The sequence below is a fragment of the Chaetura pelagica genome, unplaced genomic scaffold, assembly GCF_000747805.2.
Source record: "Chaetura pelagica isolate M959 unplaced genomic scaffold, ChaPel_1.0 scaffold288, whole genome shotgun sequence".
Classification (NCBI taxonomy): Eukaryota; Metazoa; Chordata; class Aves; order Apodiformes; family Apodidae; genus Chaetura; species Chaetura pelagica.
The window spans coordinates 382,044-402,858 of record NW_009954190.1 but is presented as its reverse complement, the minus strand read 5'-3'; the positions used below and the strand labels follow the sequence as shown (position 1 = coordinate 402,858).

General features: G+C 35.3%; 1 protein-coding gene across 2 annotated transcripts in view; it reads left to right on the top strand.

The window, feature by feature from the left end:
• NAV3 (neuron navigator 3) overlaps positions 1-20,815 on the top strand; it is a 277,623-nt gene that overhangs the window by 103,181 nt on the left and 153,627 nt on the right. For both annotated transcript variants that reach the window (XM_010003059.1, XM_010003058.1), the window contains exons 4-5: positions 4,434-4,506; positions 8,202-8,379. In XM_010003059.1, the coding sequence (XP_010001361.1) occupies positions 4,434-4,506; positions 8,202-8,379 (251 nt within the window). The remainder of the gene's footprint in view (positions 1-4,433; positions 4,507-8,201; positions 8,380-20,815) is intronic.

The window sequence follows — 20,815 nt, the reverse complement described above, 5'->3', positions numbered from 1 at the left end:
ATGGAATATGTTACAGCAGATTTGCAATGTATCTTCATTGTATGCCATGTAATGTATTAATTATATCAGAGTTGTGCCATTGCTGCTTATTTATACATCATCATTGGACTATATCCACTTAAAATGTGAGAGGACAAGTGTCTTTGGGCTCACAAATATTTATTGTGTAATTATTTCAGGTGTTGTTTTGTTGTTTTGCATTAAGTGGTGTTATCTACCTGATGATGCTTACAAATCGTAGTACCAAATGATCATTGTTGTAGCTGAGTTTAACTGCACTCACAATGCTGCAGACACATTTCAGAAATGGACATATAATTATTGAGTTTTGATAAGTAAGTAATTATGTTATCACAGATAGTTTTTTGTTACCTCTGAGAAGCAGTCTCGTGTAGTATTAACTTTCAAGATGGTTAGCTGAATAGTTAAGTAGATAAATATCTACATGGCAATGAATGTTTATTATATCATTAATTCTTTTCAATCTTTAATGTAAAAAAGTGTCTTGGAACAAAATATTTTCAGCAACTGTCCAGTAATTGTCTAATCTTAGCAACATCTACATGTGCAAGCAAACTTGCAAATTTGAGTCACTTTTCTCTATTTGCTATGTAAGATTTTTACTCAGATTTGAAACTTTAATTCTGTACTATAACTAACTATATCTTCTCCTACAACACTTTGTAATTTTGATGATACTATTTATGATAATGATGAACATATGTTCTGCTATAGACTGGTACCTTTTGCAAGCAAAATTTCCTACAAAATTGCTACCATGTATAAGACACAAAATTTGTCTGACATCTAAGTTAAGTGTTACACTGCAAAATCTTTAGTCCTTGATATATAAGCAGGTAGAGCTCTACGTATGTGGTGTCAGCTCTAGGAAGAGCTTGCCCTAGCATATAATTATCCCACCACTAACTACTTAAATAAACGTACACTTCAGGGATTCATACCACTCTTGATTGAAACAGTATTGAGGAGTGGAAGCTGCCTGAACTCTCTTAGAACTTCTGTAGTCACAAAATTACTCTCATCTGTTAGTAAGTTTGAATAAAAAGTGTTTGGGGCTGCTAGGGTTTGAGTTCAAAGAATAGCTGTGGTTTGCCAAGGCAAGAAGTAGGTAATTAAAGCAATGTTTAGAGACACACTGAAAGCTTCAAAATGGGGCAACTTTAAGGCTAACATCTTCTAGACTGGAGAATAAAGAAAGTGAAAATAACCCAAGAAAATATTAATGCAAGTCTCATTGAATCTTCTAACAGCTCCTGAGAGTTGTATGGTAACTGCAGTTATTATCACAAAGCTGACTGTAAGAATTATTTCTGACATTTTCAGTGTATTATGTGGCTGTGAGTTGCCACACTAAACTTGCTCAATTCACAAGTCAAAACAAGACTTTATTATAAGGCTAACAGTGCAACCACAGTCAATTGTCTGAAAGTTGGCCATTGCTGTTGCTTCATACACCACCAATAGAAACTAGGGTGTCTATTACAGTTCTCTTGGTGAACAGGGAAGCAAAACAGAATTTACTTTGTAGTTCTGCAGTATATTGAGTCACTGGTGTTAATGGTAATGACTAGTTTTGTCTAAGAGTTAAGGAGATGTGACTTCAAAGACACATGCTATAGAGGTAGATGCAGAAAATAACCAGGTAAGTAACTTCTGTAGGACATTTTTTTACCTTAAATATATGTTAAGTTGATGTATTAGGCTTAGTATTTACTAAATATTGAATTTTACAGATAGATACTGAGTTGTTTCCACAGTGTGTTAGGGATCTAATGTTCCTTAATAAATGTGTTTTTGTTTATAGCTGTTGTCTCCTGAACTACATGCCCATTATGAAAAATGTCTTGGTTACACTGTTAGGTCTGCTAGGAAGTATTGATTCAGTTATTTGGAGGTGGATGCTACTGACATCAGTCCAATTTATTCGTTCTTGTTTTGACTTCCAGCACTTATTTGTCGAGTGAAATTTCCCATCTTTGAAGTAGTTGATTCTGCATTATGGCTGATTTGAAAGTTCAAAGAGACACTCAGTTGTACAGCTAATATCCAAACAAGTCATCATTTCTTTTAAATTATTCAGGACAGGAAAATTTCCATTCAAATTATTTTTCTTATGTAGCTGACATAGTTTAAAGGTCGAGTAGAAAAATTCTCATAGTGTGCATTATTTTCAGAACTGATTCATGGGTGTAGTTGGAGGTCAGGGCTGAGCCAGAGCAGTGTATTGCCCTTGCCATCAGGAGTGGCACCATCTGCCTATCCCTCCTTCTCACCTCCCCTTTCCTCTCCCAAACCATACCTTACTCAGGCTGGGGTGTGCCCTCCCTGACTCCTGCTGACTCCTGTCAGTGCTCATCTGAATCTACGGAAGGCTAGAGTGATGAAAATACATTTGTCTTATTTGCTGGGAGAATTTTCTGCTTGGAGCCAGCTCCTGGTGCCCTCAGAGAAGAGCTGAAGCCCAGCAGAGGCAGCGGCAGTGGGGTCCCACGCCTGCAAGGAAGAGGAGGTGAGGAAGAAGCAGACTTCCTATTTTAGCTGTAGCCGACTTTCAACTGACAGATCTCTACACCTTACTAAACGACCTAATTTATTTGGGTGTTTTGTTGTTGTTTTTTTTTTCGTGGTCTAAAACTGCATAAGCATTTAAGAAACGGAGAGATTAAGGGCTTGAGTTTCTGTAATTACTGATCTGGGCCAGAGCTGGAGTAACCCAAATAATCTGAGGATGGTTATTCCGCATTCACAGCTGCACAAATCAATGCACCTGCAGAAGCAATTTATGAAAGCTTTATGGTAAACCCCAGCTTTTTAGTAACTTTAGTTAGTGTTGGCTGTAGATTTTGGGGTTTGGGTTGTGGGTTTTTTTCTTAATTGAATCAGCAAAGAGAATATTTATCACTCCCTATAAATGGTAGTGTGTCCTTGAAACAAGTGTTTGAAAATACTTTTTAGAATATATTTTTACTAATGCTTTGAGGTTTATTGTGCTTAAAAAGTACATCTCAAAATCTTGCAGGTATTTGAAAGTTTCTAAATACTATCTGTGAATCAAGAGAGTCTGTGTGATCTAGTAATACATATTTCTAGAGTCAGGAGTAAAAGATGTATTTCTATCCCTTTTAGCTAATATCACTTTCTGAGAACAGTGGCAGCAATACAATCAAAGAAAGATGACAATAATAAAAAGCTCTCCTCAGCTAGAAAAGATACTGCTGAGAATCAAGTAGCTTTTAGTCATGGAATGAATTTACTCCTCAAGTTTTGAAGGTTGAAAACTGACTATATTAGGTCTTGTAAAACATGTCAACATTCAAATAAAAGTAACTGCTCGGACATGATCTACCGCAGGCTTATGTTTTTGGTATTGAGTATTAGTTTTTGGTTTTGTTGGGTTTTTTTGTGTGGTTTGTTTTGGTTTTTTTTCACGAAAATAGGTGTTAAAATACTTTGTTAAACATTTTATGTCACTTTTGTGATCCTAATTAACTTGAAAAAATCTATCAACCTAAAAAAAGTATTTTAAAATTGAGTCTGTTCAAGGTATTTGACCTAGGATACCTCTCTATACGTAATCTTTCTGTCTTTGTAGCTGGATATTTGCTTCACTGATCCTGGGAGGGCTGGGCAAAAAACTGAGAATGCTGACTCAATAAAACCTTTTGGAACATTCTGGCCCCCTAACCTATGAGACATAAACACATGAAAGTAGTTAAATTAATTCTGCATTTACTTTTTTTGGAGGCAGAAGTTTATCCTTTTATTGATCTACATTTACTTCACATGATCACTTATCTAAAGCTCTCTGTGCTAACTGCATATTTCTTCTAAACCGTCAACAGAAGTCAGCACCAAATATTAAATATTTAAAATATATTAAAATTAGAAATATTTAGCATAATATTTCAAGGAAAAAACAGAAAAAAACCCACTGCTGTGACAAAATTTTCACAGAATTCTACCTGATCCCAAGGAAATATCTTTTATAACACATTTGTTGGAGGTTTTTGCTTGCAGTTTTTAGTTAACTCAATCACCCGTATCTCCAGCCATATACTTTGTGTCTAATCCTCTACGGATGCTTTCATTGCTGCTTGTTTGTAGTGTATGAAATCCAGTTTTATGTTAAGTTGGTGGATTGCTGATTTGCCAGCATGCCATTCTGGATTGGGCATTTATGAATTGTTTTTAAGCACCAAAGTGGACAATGAAAGCTTTATATCAGTTCCCCAATTAGCAGTAATCATTCTTGTTAAACTTTCGTAAAGAGCTGCAGTATGTGATGAATGTAAAGTATTCATTCCTAAGCTGTTTCTTTTTTTTTCTTCTTTTTTTTTTTTTTTTTCTCCCCCTGCATTTCTACATTTTGTCAAGTAGTCTTATGCTGCTTGTTATTTCTGTTCATATTGCAGATTGAGAATGTTGATGTCTGCCTTAGCTTTCTGGCAGCCAGAGGCGTAAATGTCCAAGGTCTTTCTGCAGAAGGTAAGAGAAACCGCTTATCAGAACACGTAACAGGATTTATTTTTTTTCCCAGAACCTAATTTTTCAATACCATTATTTGCACCACCTGTCTTGAAGAGCATACAAATATTGATTAGTGATAGCAAATGAGAGAGAAATTTAGATTTTCTTTTAATTTTCCCTTGAAATTGAACAAAAGAAATTCAAGTGTGGATGAAGCCTGACACCATGCTTTAAATAATATTTTTTTCCAATACTGTTTATCTTTTTATGTTATCTTCACAGTATTAGATAGGTACAGAGTTTTCCAAGCATACGTTTAAACTTGTTTACATAGTAGATTCAAAACAAAAATAAAAATAATTAGAATCTTGCTTGGTAAAGTAAACCCAGGGTAGAATGTTTGTTTAAGCACATTTATTAGTAGTAGTAATGCTGTCAGGATGAGTCTAAAAATTATTGTATTCCTTTGATGTAATGAATTAAAAGAAAGAGTGAATGGTCTTGTGCAGCATTAGTGACCTCAAGTGACTGCCTAATACAGTTATAACTGAGTTAATACATATGTTAAATCAAAACTATTAAAATACCAATTGTTGTAATTACTATGTAATATTTGTCTTATTAATATAAACTTAAGTCAGGTGAATACTTTTATCTTGTAAATTAATAAAATTTATACAAGTGTTTGTCCTGTAAATAGTTAAGTAGTTCTGCAAGGCTCTGTGCACCTTCAAAATCCCTTTGATTTCCACCTTAGCAGAAATGTAACATGGTTACAATATATACTATCTACTAACTTTAACTGTCTCTATATGGAAAGCTCCTTATCTGATTGAAAAGAACCTTTGTAAATACTATGGATATGTTGATGCATGAGAACACTGAACATTTATAAATGATTGTTCATCTGTAAGCTGGTGGGCTGTTTTTTGTGCAGCCTATTTTTACTTGCATATGAAATGACAATCAAATGTGTGAATAAAATGAATTTATTTAATGATAATATTATTCATTGTTTGATACCATGACATGGTTATGACACTTTTTTTGTCTATTTTGTTAAATCCAAATCTGAGGGCATTCTGCAATAATGCCCTTATTCATACCTTTATTTTGCTTTGGAAAATAATGTAGCATTAAGTTTAAATGCTACTAAAAGCAGTAACACTACATAGTGTTAAATGTAATTTTAATAAGACAGACCTTTATTTCTGAAGTAAGTTTAAAACTAGTTTTGCTGTTTACAGTTGATCATGAATCTTGTGTAAATCTGCTAATATGTTTATACTTATATTAGCTCAGAGTATCACAGAAGTGTGATTCTATGATTTTTGTAAATATACCGTTTTAGCATGTACAATGCTGAATATTACCATTTCTCTTAAGGAGAAGAAATTGAGAAAAAAAGGAATTTTTTTTTAAATAATTAAATGGTCACATTACCTTCTGAGACTTTTCTCAGCATATTTCTCTTTAAAATCAATTAAGTTTAGAAACTGTAAGGCTGTTGCTTGTCATAAGATTTGGTAAATATATATTGTTACTACTGGGTCATTTATTAATTTATTCTAGAACAACAAACCATGACCTTTAGAAGGATTGAAAATTTCACAACCAGTTTCCCACCTCATTATGGCACTTGAGCAAGGAGGTCTAGAGGAAAAGTTATTTTCAGATCTTGACTGCTGAATCTGCACTACAGAACCCAAATAACAATTAACAAGCCAGTTGCTACAAAGAAAAACAATCACTTCTCTTTCTGGCAAGTGTTTAGTAGATATTAGAAGTTTTGGAGTTTTTTTCTCTCTAAGGGAAATCAACCAGCTTTGACTCATTTAAAAGGAGGAAAAAAAGTTCAAAACTGATAGCATTTTTCTTTGGACATAGAAAAAAAAGAAATAATAGTTTAACAGAAAAGGAGAAGAATTTTAAGACAAAAATTATGAGTGTGATTTTGCGAACAGAGTTATTTTTCTGAGCATTATGTTATGCAAAATCATTATAATAAATAAATTAATATCAAGTATATAAAATCATTTAGATTTAGAGCAGCTTAAAGAGGGATGTGTAATTTTGTTGGGGTTTTTTAAAGCTAATTATAAGTTCTCTGTGTTCCTACACAAGGATCTTCCTTGAAACCAATGTTGACTGCAAAAGTCATTGTTGCTTAAAAAGCTTTCTAAATCTGAGAAAGTTCTGTGTAAGCCTGGTGATCTTATAGGGAGTCAAAGATCCTGCAGTATCTTCACAGGGAGAAAGAGAAAGTATGGATACTTGGAACAAATTTCTATTTTGCCAAGTATATTCTGATGTCCAAGATTGAAGCGGTTCCAGTGTTTTCTGGTGTGTTAGTGTATGTACAGACGTTTCACTTAATCCTATTGGAAGACAATTAATATGGTTTAAAGGGCATTAATATGACAGTTATTGTTTATAAATTATGCTTTTAAAGTTACTTAGGAAAGGCTGTGTAGTGCATACAGCTCAGTATTTAGATTTGAAAGCGGTTCCAGTGTTTTCTGGTGTGTTAGTGTATGTACAGACGTTTCACTTAATCCTATTGGAAGACAATTAATATGGTTTAAAGGGCATTAATATGACAGTTATTGTTTATAAATTATGCTTTTAAAGTTACTTAGGAAAGGCTGTGTAGTGCATACAGCTCAGTATTTAGATTTGCAGGGAAGGCAGAAATTTTGCAGATTAGCATGTTAGGTTATGAGGCCATAGGCCTAATGAAAACCTTTCAGTAAAAGTTCAGTGCCAAATAAAATTAATAATGAGGTTATGAACGGACCTAAGAGCTGCAGATAATTTCAATAAAACCTCCTGAGGCTTCTTTTTTGACACAGAGATCCTTTTTGAGCAAAGAATAACATTATCCTTTTAAACCCTTCATCTTAGGCTGGGAAAGACTAAGAAAGGAATGGGAGACATGAGGATGTTACTGTGGCTCACCAGAATTTCGTAAGGGTGTCTATTTTAGGCTCATGTGAAAGCTGTAGTTTTGAGGTCTTCATTAATCAGTAACAGCAGTGTAAAATAGAAAGATGGAAAATAATTTAGTTGGAAAGTTCAAAGATGTAATCATGATCCTTCTGGTCACCTTTTTTAATGTGGGGGTTTTGTTCCCATTAATCTTCTCTCATGTTCCTTGCAAATTGTTGTGGATGGGTATGTCCTTGCCCACAAGACTGATATCATCTCCTCTTTCCAATTTTTCTGGAAATCACTGTTTACTCACAGTGTTTGAAGAATTTGCTCAAAATGCAAGAAGGGTAATTTTTAAAGCCATAAGGTAGAAGGAAGGTGTACCTAAGGCTTGAAAAAAATCAGATTTTTATGAATACTACTCTGCTCACTGAGAATATTTATACTGTAGGCAGAGTATTCATTTGAGGTCATGTCTGTTCCTTAAGGCTTGGTGTATTTCTCTTTAGGACCATGCACATGTAACTCATCATGAGGACATTATGGATATATGTGTTGCAACAGTGACACATAAACAAGCAAAGATTATAAAGAACAATAAAGTATCGGTGATACCTAACATGTCCCTGATACTACAGCTAAATTAAGACTTAAAGGCATAAACATGTATAGCTATAGGTATGTACAGAGTTGTTTCAGTGTAAAACTGTTGTAAAACTGAAGTCTAAAACCGCAGTGTTTTCAGTTCTCTTTCTTTTTTTTATTTTTTATTTTTTAAATAGAAATAAGGAATGGAAATTTGAAAGCCATTTTAGGGCTGTTTTTCAGTTTATCTCGGTATAAACAGCAACAACATCATCAGCAACAGTACTACCAGTCGTTGGTGGAGCTACAACAGCAAGTCCCATCACCTCCAGCTGAAAGCAGCCAGTCCAAAACGCACCAAGATATGCAGTCGAGGTAGGTTAAGAAGTTAATTTTCTCAAGTGCAAAAACTTTTTATTTGTCTGTTCAAAAAATACAAGGTTTTGCAGAAAAATGTTTAAATACTGGCTTTGTCCTTTTTTTAACTATATTTTCAATTGATATAGGAAAACAGTATCTTAAGTGTTTGTTCAGTATTAAACTTTTATGTCTTGAAGGTAAAGCTATAGGGAGAGCAGAAAGCATTCCCAATTAAATTTAATTCCAGTTCTAATTAAGTTTTAGGCATTCTTTCACTTTACTAGTGGTTCTACTGTCCTTTGCCTAATAAGTGATAGTCAGCACACCACAAGTGCTATTTTAATGTTTTCCAGTTCCACATGTAAACAAACAATTTGAAAAGATTAGCAGAATACATGGGGGAAAGGCACAATTAATAATTTCATTTGTTTGTTCTTGCATCCCCATGAGTTCTGTTTTTTAGTATCTAATTCTATTTGAATGGTTTCTTGCAAGGGAGAAGGAATGGTCTTAATCTAGTTGTTTCTTTTAAGTGGTTGGTTTATGGTTTATTTTTAGGAAAGCAAAGCATGGAGCAGAATCCTTAATTGTTGAATTATATTTTCAGATTGAAGCTGAAAGCATATTTTAAAAGGTAGTTGGTTAATGACCATGACAAAAGAATCAGTTTTACATACAAATATCTAATTAAATTGAAAGAGTATTGGCAACTTTATTGGAGAAGTTAAAATAAGCAACTGATATGTAGGACTATGTAAAGTATAGTTCTTGAATAAGAGTTTTATATATTGCTCTGATGGGTTTAATACTTGATTTGTTTAAAATACATTGCATACTAACTGAACAATTGTATGTCTAGAATGTGATAAATCAGTGATCTAGGATGGATTAAGGGTTTCAGAGTATGATAATGAAATTTTGGTTCTTGAGTTCATTCATACCTAAATTACACTTCCATGTTTATAATAAACATATTTCTTCTTCAGCTGAGAAAACTTTCAACACTTCAGCTTCATAGAAATCTTTGTTTTGAAACTAGTAAAGTTGTAAAAGTATGTGTATAGGAAAATGCTCGTGATGGCATTTTAGTAACCTCATTTTATACAAAAATCAAGCATTTATATTGAGCATTACAATGTGAAATGCATTTTATTTTCTTTGCTACTGAAAAATAAAGTATTTAAATGCTTTATTTGTGGCATTTTACTTTTAACGTAATCTAGGGAATTACGGTATGATCCTAGAAAAATCTGACCACTCTCAACATTTTCTGAAGTTGAATTTCTGTTTTCTGAAGGATATAAAATACTGCAATAACATCTTGATATTCAGAAATTAAATATTTTTCCTATTATAAGAAAGATGTTTTGAATGTAGGTCTACAAGTGTTCACTTCTTTAATCAGCAGAATTAAGGGTTTACCCAGCTTCATGTAAATAACCTTTGGTTATTGTTTTTTGGTTATAAAATAACTGAAGCATTTCCTGTTTTTCTAATTTAGCCTTGGTGGATTTTTAATAAAAAAATAGTTACCATGTTCCATTATACATCACTACTTTCACAAGACATTCTCTTTGTCCAAAAAAGTTTGGAGCAAAGCACTTGTATATTTGGATGACAGTGATTGCACACTAGGCCTTTACCTACTCAGGAATGGAAGGCAAAGAAGGGATTAATTTTTTTATAAAGCTTTATTTTCATTGTAGTTCCCCAAGATCTCGTGGTCCATCAGTGCCTGTTTGTCCTCTTCTACTTTACTATGTTTAAATATGTTTCATTAAGAGGAAAGGCAATGATTCTATGTCCAGAATTCCAGCATTCATGCCCTCATAAAGTGACATCTAAGGCTTGTTTAACAAGATTTCTACTTCCATTAGTGTGCTTTAGGCCTTCTACTGTAATGCTAGGAGTCTAAAATATTTTCATTCTTTGATTAAAATTCTATCTGTAGCTATGTTTCAGCTGCAAAATGTTTCTATGTAAAAAATTATTACACCAAGATTCAAACCATCTTTTTTATTTCCTATCTATAAATTGGAAGCAAGAGTTATTCTGCTTGCTTTCACATATACAGAAATTCAATGTTTATCTCCATAAACTTCTGTACTGCCTTACAGAATATTTTTTTTCTCAATCCATGTGTTTTTCAGTAGGGGCATTAAGGATAAAAAAAGGTCCCTACTTCTAAAACCTTTCCTCTGTATGAAAAACCTTCTGCTACAAATATGTCCAGTATTCTGAGCTGCTAGCAAAACAGGAGCTCCAGGACCTAGAAACAAACAAATACAGAATATTTTTTAATACTAAATGGCTTTTTCATCACTGTTCTAAAGTAAAATTAGGTAATCAGTATAAAATAATATGTTCCCTTTTAAAAAAATTAGTACATTTGGAAAAAGGCTTTCCACAAATAGATGGGCATATACAAGTATACATGAACATGAACTCTGTGTGGTGGACTTAGTAACTCTTCTTCTAATACCAGTTGTTTAATTTAATTTAATTAATATTTTTTCCCATCAAAGCAAATATTTTTGACAATAACTCAAAATAATTTGTCAAAAAACTTTTTAATTTTGAGCTGTTAATGAGTGAACAGAAGATTCTATTTAGAAAGAAGACAAAATATGAAGTTAAGAAAATCAAAGATGCCCGTGATGAAATTCCTCTTGCCTCCTTTTTTTTTTCTCTCAGGAATGTGGACAGATAGCTCACATGACTCCCAAGAGTAGACAGATTTCTATGATATTTCTGTTTTCATGGCAACTGTCGCACTATTAATTACAAAAGGAACAAAATAGCCAACTGATTTACAGGGCAGGAGTACATGATCTAAAAGGTCCTAAGGAATTCATATAGCTTCTCCATGGGACACTTGAGACTTTTAGGTATTTTTGGCAAAAAGTAGTTTCATATTTAAAACTTCCTCTTTCATTAAACAAGGAGTATTGAAAAGTGATAAAATCTAAGATGTATAATAATGTCACATTCTTCTCATTTTCCATGTGAAATTATTAATTCAGTAATAGATAATCTTACTGTTAACAATAACAGAGCAATTTCTTCTTTTATTTTTTTTGTAAAGTAGTGGTGATAAAAAGAGCTATTTTATCCTATCATAGAGGATGTTAATGTTTACGGCAGTTTTTTATTGTATGTTTTTTCATGCAGCTATGCCTCTTATTATCCTGTTTTAGTTCTGAATATGCTTTTTAAATTCTTAATGCTTTCTGTCTTCTGACACTTTATATGCAGAAAAGGGTTGATGAGTAGAAACCTTAAGGCAGCAAATACATGGTGAATATGCAGGGAAAATTATTTGGCAAACACACAGGACAGATTATTTTCCATTAAATGAGTCTGCAGTCATTTATTACTTAGAAATTGTTCTTTGAGATTTTTGAGAGGAACAGGAAAAATCATCATTCTATTAGGCAGAAATCAGATAATTAATATAGTAGGAAACAGATGAATGGCATATGCATCTTTATTCAGTAACGACAATAGTCTACAAAACTAATTGGAGTAAATTGTGAAGTGTATTGTAAAAATTATGCTCTGATACTTGTGGCATTTTATTTTTCTTAAAGAATCATATTTTAACTATGTTAGATGCTTGAGAAAAAAAAAACTGTCATTCTGAGACACTATATACCATGACGTGTTTGGTATGTACCTTTTTGTATCTGTGCAGACATGTAAGCAAACCCAAAACATATATACTGGAAAAAGTGAATGCTTTTTATAAACTTTGTACTTATTTAAAATGTTCAGTGAGCAATCACATTTCATGTTATAATGTAAGTCTATAAGAATATGCCTTTGTAGTTGAAGTCGCTTTAGGTTAGATTATTCCATTGGGAAAATTATCTTCTTCATTTCTTCCAGCTGAAGTATATTAAGTGTATTTCTCAACTTCAACTTTATTCCCTAGGAGGTTAAAAGTCTTATGTGCTCTATTAAAGTAGTATGAAAAGGTGATGATGTCTACTGTTTCAGAGAGAAATACAGATTATACATGGGGAGATGTAAATACCTCTGAGAAGTCACATAGAAGATGGTCCGGATACAGCAATGGTAGCACCCAGGCTCTGGTGAAAACAAAGAAAGTTTTGTCTTTGTATGTGCAGGGCTAGTGTGTCTCCCTTCTAATTTGAAAAGGTGGTCCTGATGATGGTGATGATGATGCTGACAATGATGGTACTGTCATCCTGATTTCCAGATTATAGTGTCTACAATAATGATCAATATTTGTGATCATTACTGGGTCTGAGTCCTTTCCACATGCTTCCATTGAAACCAACCTGCTTTAGTACCAACCTTAATGAAGAAGGGTTCGGGACCTTTGTCGACCAAAGCTGAAACGGTCATTTGACAGGGTCTCCCACAGCATCCTTGTAGCCATACTGAGGAAGTGTGGTCTAGATGATTGGGTAGTGAGGTGGTTCGTTGAAAGAAATAAGTCAGAGAGTTGTGGTCAATGTTACAAAATCTAGTTGGAGGTCTGTGACTAGTGGAGTCCCTCAGGGGTTAGGACCAGGACTGGTACTATTCAATATTTTCATCAGTGACCTGGATGAGGGAACAGACTGTGCCCTCAGCAAGTTTGCTGGTGACTCTAAACTGGGAGCAGTGGCTGACACACCAGAAGGCTATGCTGTCATTCAGTGAGACCTAGACAGGCTGGAGAGCTGGACAGGGAGAAACTTAATGAAGTACAACAAAGGCAAGTGCGAAGTCTTGCATCTGGGGAAGAACAACCCCATGTACCAGTACAGGTTGGGGGCTGACCTGCTGCAGAGAATTTGAAAAGGTGGTCCTGATGATGGTGATGATGATGCTGACAATGATGGTACTGTCATCCTGATTTCCAGATTATAGTGTCTACAATAATGATCAATATTTGTGATCATTACTGGGTCTGAGTCCTTTCCACATGCTTCCATTGAAACCAACCTGCTTTAGTACCAACCTTAATGAAGAAGGGTTCGGGACCTTTGTCGACCAAAGCTGAAACGGTCATTTGACAGGGTCTCCCACAGCATCCTTGTAGCCATACTGAGGAAGTGTGGTCTAGATGATTGGGTAGTGAGGTGGTTCGTTGAAAGAAATAAGTCAGAGAGTTGTGGTCAATGTTACAAAATCTAGTTGGAGGTCTGTGACTAGTGGAGTCCCTCAGGGGTTAGGACCAGGACTGGTACTATTCAATATTTTCATCAGTGACCTGGATGAGGGAACAGACTGTGCCCTCAGCAAGTTTGCTGGTGACTCTAAACTGGGAGCAGTGGCTGACACACCAGAAGGCTATGCTGTCATTCAGTGAGACCTAGACAGGCTGGAGAGCTGGACAGGGAGAAACTTAATGAAGTACAACAAAGGCAAGTGCGGAGTCTTGCATCTGGGGAAGAACAACCCCATGTACCAGTACAGGTTGGGGGCTGACCTGCTGCAGAGCAGTGTAGGAGAAAGGGACCTGGGGGTTCTGGTGGACAGAAGGATGACCATGAGCCAGCAATGTGCCCTTATGGCCAAGAAGGCCAATGACATCCTGGGGTGTATTAGAAAGGGTGTGGTTATTAGGTCAAGGGAGGTTCTCCTCTCCCTCTATTCTACTTTGGTGAGGCCACATCTGCAATATTGTGTCCAGTTCTGGGCCCCTCAGTTCAAGAAGGAAAGGGAACTGCTTGAAAGAGTCCAGCGCAGAGCTACGAAGATGATTAAGGGAGTGGAACATCTCCCTTACGAGGAAAGGCTGAGGGAGCTGGGTGTCTTTAACTTGGAAAAGAGGAGACTGAGGGGTGACCTCATCAATGTTTACAAATATGGTAAGGGTGAGTGTCAGGAGGATGGAGCCAGGCTTTTTTGAGCGATGTCCAGTGATAGGACAAGGGGTAATGGGTGCAAACTGGAGCATAGGAGATTTCACGTAAACATCAGAAAAAACTTCTTTACTGTGAGTGACAGAGCACTGGAACAGGCTGCCCAGAGAGGCTGTGGAGTCTCCTTTGCTGGACACATTTAAAACCCACCTGGGCGTGTTCCTGTGTGATGTGCTCTAGGTGATCCTGCTCTGGCAGGGAGGTTGGACTAGATGATCTTTCAAGTTCCCTTCCAACCGCTAAGATTCTGTGGTTCTGTGAAACAGGCACCAAAAAATGTTATTAGGACTCTCAAGGTTCATAGCCGGGTTGTTTTTATATGTTAAACAAATAGAAGCCCCAGGGGAAGGTTAAAATCCGAATATCATGAGACTGGCAGGATTAGGTTTGTGTAGAAGTGGCAGGCTAGTTGTTCTTGGATGACTTTGTAATCAGTGTCTCCTACAGAAGACAACACAGATTAGGAATGTAATTAAACTGATTTCTGGTGGATCCTCTCTCCCTTTAGTGTGAAGTTTGCATAGGTGAATAATGAATTTCCTACAGCAGGCTCCTAACAAAATTATCTGAAGTTGGTGAGTGTGTCAACCCTCACACATTTCTAATTCCGTGTAATCTGTCCATAACCAAGCTCAGAATTTTGAAAATTTTGCTCACAGAAAAGGAGAGAGATTATGCATGTAAAAGAGTATCATTGGCCTATCTAATTCTAGGGCCAACAGCAATATTTTAAATTAAATGTTGTCCTGATATGAGCCAGGATTTATGGTAAGTGAATTTTAATTGCAAAGAATCTGCTTTCTTTATGGAAGATTATAGTTTCATATCACTAAGCATAAAATCACTTAAAATTATATAGAAATTTAGTGCATACATTTAGAAAATGTATGGTAAATAATAAATGGTAACTCAAGGGAGAGAATGGCTTTAGATGTGATTTCTGATTTCTTTTTATCCTAAAATTTCCTATGTTCTTTCATGACTAACTGTTGGAATTGAATACTTCAAAATCTGAGGTAGGCACTTCACTCTTTCATTATGACTGTTGCTGCTTTGAGATATAGTTAAAGTAATACAGTGCTGGTGGCCTTATTTATATCTGTCAGTACAGAGAGATGACAACAATGGTTACATTATATTTTTATGCTTCGCTTTGCTAGTGGATTCCATTATCACAGCAATACATCTAAACTTTCTGCAGTGATGATCTTTCAACCACCCAGATACTAAGAGGAAACACATGTGGATGAAAGAAATTCTGTCTCATTTATGAATTAGGCAGTAACTGGTTTCAGTAATCTGTCAGCAAAATTCTCTGAGACGGACAAACTATTTTATCACGTACAGGAATGATGAGCACAGCTTGAGGTCCAGATGGATTTTGTTAAATTTGTTATATTAAAAGAGCACCCTGGTTTTCCTAGGCATATAAACAAAGTTAGGTAGCTGATTTCTATAGGCAGTTGCATATATAACTACTGTGATGAACTGGGTTTCATGTTGCCTCCTGCTCAGAAGTACTCAGGAAAAAATGAAGCATATTGGACACACAGTTTATGCTGTATGAAATATATTAATGCAAATGTCGTGGTTATGATTATGAATTTAAATAGAACCATGCCAGAATACTGGCAATCCACACACCAATCTTGGCTACACTACTCTCAATTTAGAAAAAGGCCTTTGTTGCACTGTTCTTGAGGTTGAAAATATAACCTTAACAATCTGCACTAAATACATTGCAGTGACATAGCACAAAAAATGGAATGTGTAAGGTTGTGTATCTGCCTTGGTTAATGGAAAGGAAAGCAATGAACCAAGTCTCTTTGCTGTCCTTAGCTCTTGACATTGCTAATCACTTGATTTTCATGAAGGGAAACAAGTAGGTAATTCCTACTTTTCCCACTACAGTATCATTATTTAATGGCTGCAAAGAAAGAAAAATTAGGAAAAGGTTAATTTCTTCTTTCTGTTTTCTATTTTCTAGTAAGGGTCTAAGGAAACAAACTGCTGTTAGCCTAATCTGATGTATTTTTATGCATCGGGGAGATGATGCAGAATTAATTGCTTAATGTGATTGCTACAGGATCTGCAGCAGCCAACCTTCAAATGGATCTTAGAGATTTAATTTCACTTAAACTGAGCTATCTTTCTATCTTGAAAAACAGCTTTGGGCTCATTTTGTTCTGCCCCTCAGTGATGCAGTCATTACAGTCCTCAGGGTTTTCAACAAAAGGAACCTGAGGAAGCTCTTTCATCTTCATTGTCCTCAAGTCCAACTAACTAGTCCTAATGCAAGCAACTAGTCACAGTCCAAGTAACAAGTCATAGTATCTCTGCATACCAATTGAATCAGTTAACTCTGTACCTAAGCAAATGGAAGATCTTTAATAGGTATGAGTTGCATAAATTAGAGATTTGTTCCTGTGATAAGCACTTTATAGGTCATCAAGAAAACTGGCTCTTCTTGCACATACCATTTGCTTACCTCACAGAACTATGAAATTAATTTACACATTTGATGTACCTGTTTTTACACACTGGGAATTACTGCAGTTTTAGGAGTTTTCTAGACTAGAGCTATGTTATATTGACAGAGTAATATGTAAAAAATACACCTCGATAACCTGCTACATATTAATATTATTTACAATGTTTCATTATCAATTATTTTAATTTTTCTTCCATTAATTCACCTTAGTGGCTATATTTTGAAACAGCATGGAAAGACTGCATCAGCTCTATTAAATTTCATAACACATACTTATGTTTCTTTGAGATACTTAGAAATTGCCATACACAAAAAGGTTACTTTTTTATAATAGCAAATGACTAACCTTTCTATTAGCCTTCATACAGAAAAGGCAGAACACTGTATTTTTTACATACTTCTCACTTATATCCCAGTTTTTCTAAGATAAGAAAGAATTAATAACATTTTTAAAGCTTAACATAAGGGGGAAAAAACAACTTTCAAAGTGGAACTTCCAATTTCTAAAACAGTCTTTTCTATAGCTATAAGATAATATAGTGCATAATAGATAGAAAACATAAAAGCATAAATTATACAGCATTTTAGAGTATCTCAATAGATTCTAAGATTATTGTTTTAATATTTCATCTCTTATTTAAACATTTTAGTACCGTCGTCTCAGAAACTGCTTATATCTGTTACCTGCTTACATAATTCTGTGGACTGGATACTGAAACACTTGTCCTTTACTGGTTGGTACTTGCCCTTGTGTATTATTTAGTATGTTCTACAGTCCTTTCTTTCTGCAAAGTACCTGATGTTTGTCTGAAAATTTATTTAGGAGCCTGTGACATGTAGTTACACTGAGTTTTTCTATGTATAAATTACCCCTGGCATGTGCTCAAGGATGATACTTCTTTCTCTGCTTCTTGTTCTGGTAGCATTTCAATATACAGCTGTCATCCTTTCTCCTTGTCTGTTTATACAGTTTTCAAAAGAATGTTTTAATTCAGTTTGCTGACAATTTGAATCCTGACCATTTCAGGTATTCTCATTTTCTTTCGCCTTTCTCCTTTGCCACTCATGGGTTTTTATATTTCAATTTTGATGAACTTTGGCCATAATTTTCACTGTTGCTAATCCAGATCATGTAGAATTTGACAGGGTATGTTCCATTCACCATTGCAGCATTTTAATCCAATGTTTTACATATTTCCTTTCAAAGGAACAGAAGTTTTGTAATATACTTATTGCCCTTCAGCCATTCTTTGTTGTTTTGCCCCAGCTCTCCATAGAGATTCATTAATTCTTCTCATTCTCGAAAAATAAATTTGGATTGCATTGTGTCCAAGCATTTTTTCCTTTCTCAGGTCTCCCACCTATTAAATTCTGATGTCTTACAAACATTTAAGTTTTCTTTAAATTTATATATTTAGCAAGTAGAACAGAAAAGTAATGTAATGTTCAGGGACAGCCATAGTGAACTGTTACAGTCTTCATTCTTTCTTTTTACCTATGATTAATTTTATTGCCTATTCTGAAGCAAAATACTCTATCCTTATTCCTGTTTATTTCTTGATAGATCCCTTGATAGCAATGTGTGACTTGGCGTTTTCCTTGCATTCTTGCATTCATTTAAGTCACAGTTGTATGTTTATAACAGTACACTTTCCAGCTGTGGAAGATAACTTTGTCTCTTCTTAGACAAATATAAAATAATTACAAATCCACACACTTCCAAAGAAGCACAGGCAGTGCTGTTTGTAGCAATTAGTGCCCATGGAGAATGGATTAAAATAGAAGTAAAAAAAAAAAAAGAAAAAAAAAAGAAAAAAAGAGCTTTCATTATATTTAAAATTCATCACACTTAGAAGAGATAAATTAGTAGCTTAGGAAAATCATTTATACATGTCTTTGTGTTTTGAGCTGCATTTTTGAAAATGCTTGTGGGAACATAGCTGGAATGTTGGTAGGAAGTTTTGTAATTTATTTGTGTTGTGTAGTATCAATAGGGAAACCCAACAAAATGCACACAAATGTACTTTAGTACCTTAAATACAAACAGCATTAACTGTGTGTTAATTGGTTGATGCAGATTTATAGCAATTCCAACTCCATTTTAGGATATGTTGATCAATGTGGGTTCTCTGGAAAACTATGAAAGGATTGAAAGACAATGAGTGTAGATTTGAAAAAGCGACAGTCTCAGGCTTTTAGCATCCCCTTTTTCATTCCCTCTAGGAGAAAATTTTGTTACAGTCTTATTCTATCAACCTGTGACTCTGTGTATCAACCTGTATATGAATAGTGGCATACATTATTGTACAGATCATCTGGGGTAATTTTGTTCTTGTGCTTTTTACCAGGCAGGCTGATGAGAAGTATGCAACCAAGAGCTTTGTTAAACAAATACATAAATAAAAATTGTTTTCAGCACAATCAAGATGTTCTGGGGAATTTTTTCCATTTAAGTTTCATTACGTTTAATCTAGTTTTGTCATAAGGGAATCATTCTAGTAGAAAAGTCTCAGACAGTTCTTGAGTGCAATCACCTTAGTGACACAAATGCACTTCGTAAGATCAGCAGTATATTAAAAGTCAAGTATGCCAGTAAGGTAGAAAGACTTTGATTACATACTAAAAAAACCTCTTTGCCTTTTGTCTAATTTTAACAGATACATTGCTGGCATTTTAGAACCACCATGTAACCCTTAACAATACAGGAAAATGACAGCATGGTGTAATGTGATCCTTTTAATCTTTTGAAAGATGGTTAATAAGAAGTAGACAATATTCAGGGTGACACTGCATGGGTTACTTTTTGAAGAAGGAGACTAAAATATTTAGGAACAATTTCTTTACTTAGGAAGAATTTCATTACTGAAAGAGTGGTCACACACTGGAACAGCCTGCCCAGGAGGTGGTTGAGTCACCATCCTTGGAGGTATTCTAGAAATGTGTAGATATGGAACTTCAGGGCATGCTCTAGTGGCTGAGATTGTAGGGGGTTTTTATGTGGCTGTTATTTGATGGTGTTTGCGTATGTTTGGGTTTTGTTGTGTGTGTTGTTGTTTTGCTTATTTTGTGATAGTTGAACTCACTGATCTCTTTCCAGCCATGACTATTTTGTGATACTGTGATTTTCAGCTTGATTAATGCTCTGTATCCAGGTTCATAGGAGCTCCATCCTTCAGATTTATATGGTATACAAACTTTCAAAGAGCTGCTTTTTTTCTGAATATACCATGCTATTTGTATATCAGCAAGACAGACTTTCTGGCTGTTTAGTTCAGTGTTGAGCAGTCATTTGGGTTTGCTTTTCATCTTTATTCTTATTTTCCTGTTGAGTTGAGTATTTCACTTCATTTGCAGTGGGAGCACATTAAGAACCTTTAGTACTGTAGCTTATATTGGCTTTCTAGGTTCCCCTACACCTTTCAGACCTATTTCTTAATCCTTTTACCCTTTCTGCAACTGCGTGCCCTCCCTCTATCTTGGTGGAACATGGAGCATAGCTCCCCAGCAGAACTGACTGTTCTGCAAGACCACATGTCACAACAGAGCCCTGGTTCCTGCAACCAGTGTAGCTGTGGTAGAACAGCTGTGGTATTCCCCATCTGGTCCTCGGGATCAGTACAATCTCTAGCATCTCTGTACCTTCCTTCTCAATACTCCTCCACCTACCTCTGTGCTGAACTGCCTTTCTGGGTAGTCTCAACATGTTTATTCCATTTTCTCATGGAATTTAATCAAGGGAGCAGTGACAGAAATTAACCAGTATCATATCTGATAGGTTGACTAGAGTTCCCTGGGTTTGCAAGAGAAAATATGGGAGCTAGATTTCTACCTGAAATCCAGTTTGCAGAGTCCAGATTATTCCTAAGTATTTGGGATGAGATGGGTGTATACCATCTTGATTTGCTTGACCAGGAGCATCTGCCTTCTCTTCCCCTATGCATTAGGTGAAAGAGGAGAATTCAGCATAATGCCAGAGACCAGAAGAACTGTTCCTGGCCCAAGTCCAGTACTGCGATGGCCCCAAGGACTGCAAGGCAGGCCTGTAGTTCCAGAAGCAGCAGGGTTTCCTGCTGGCTCAGCA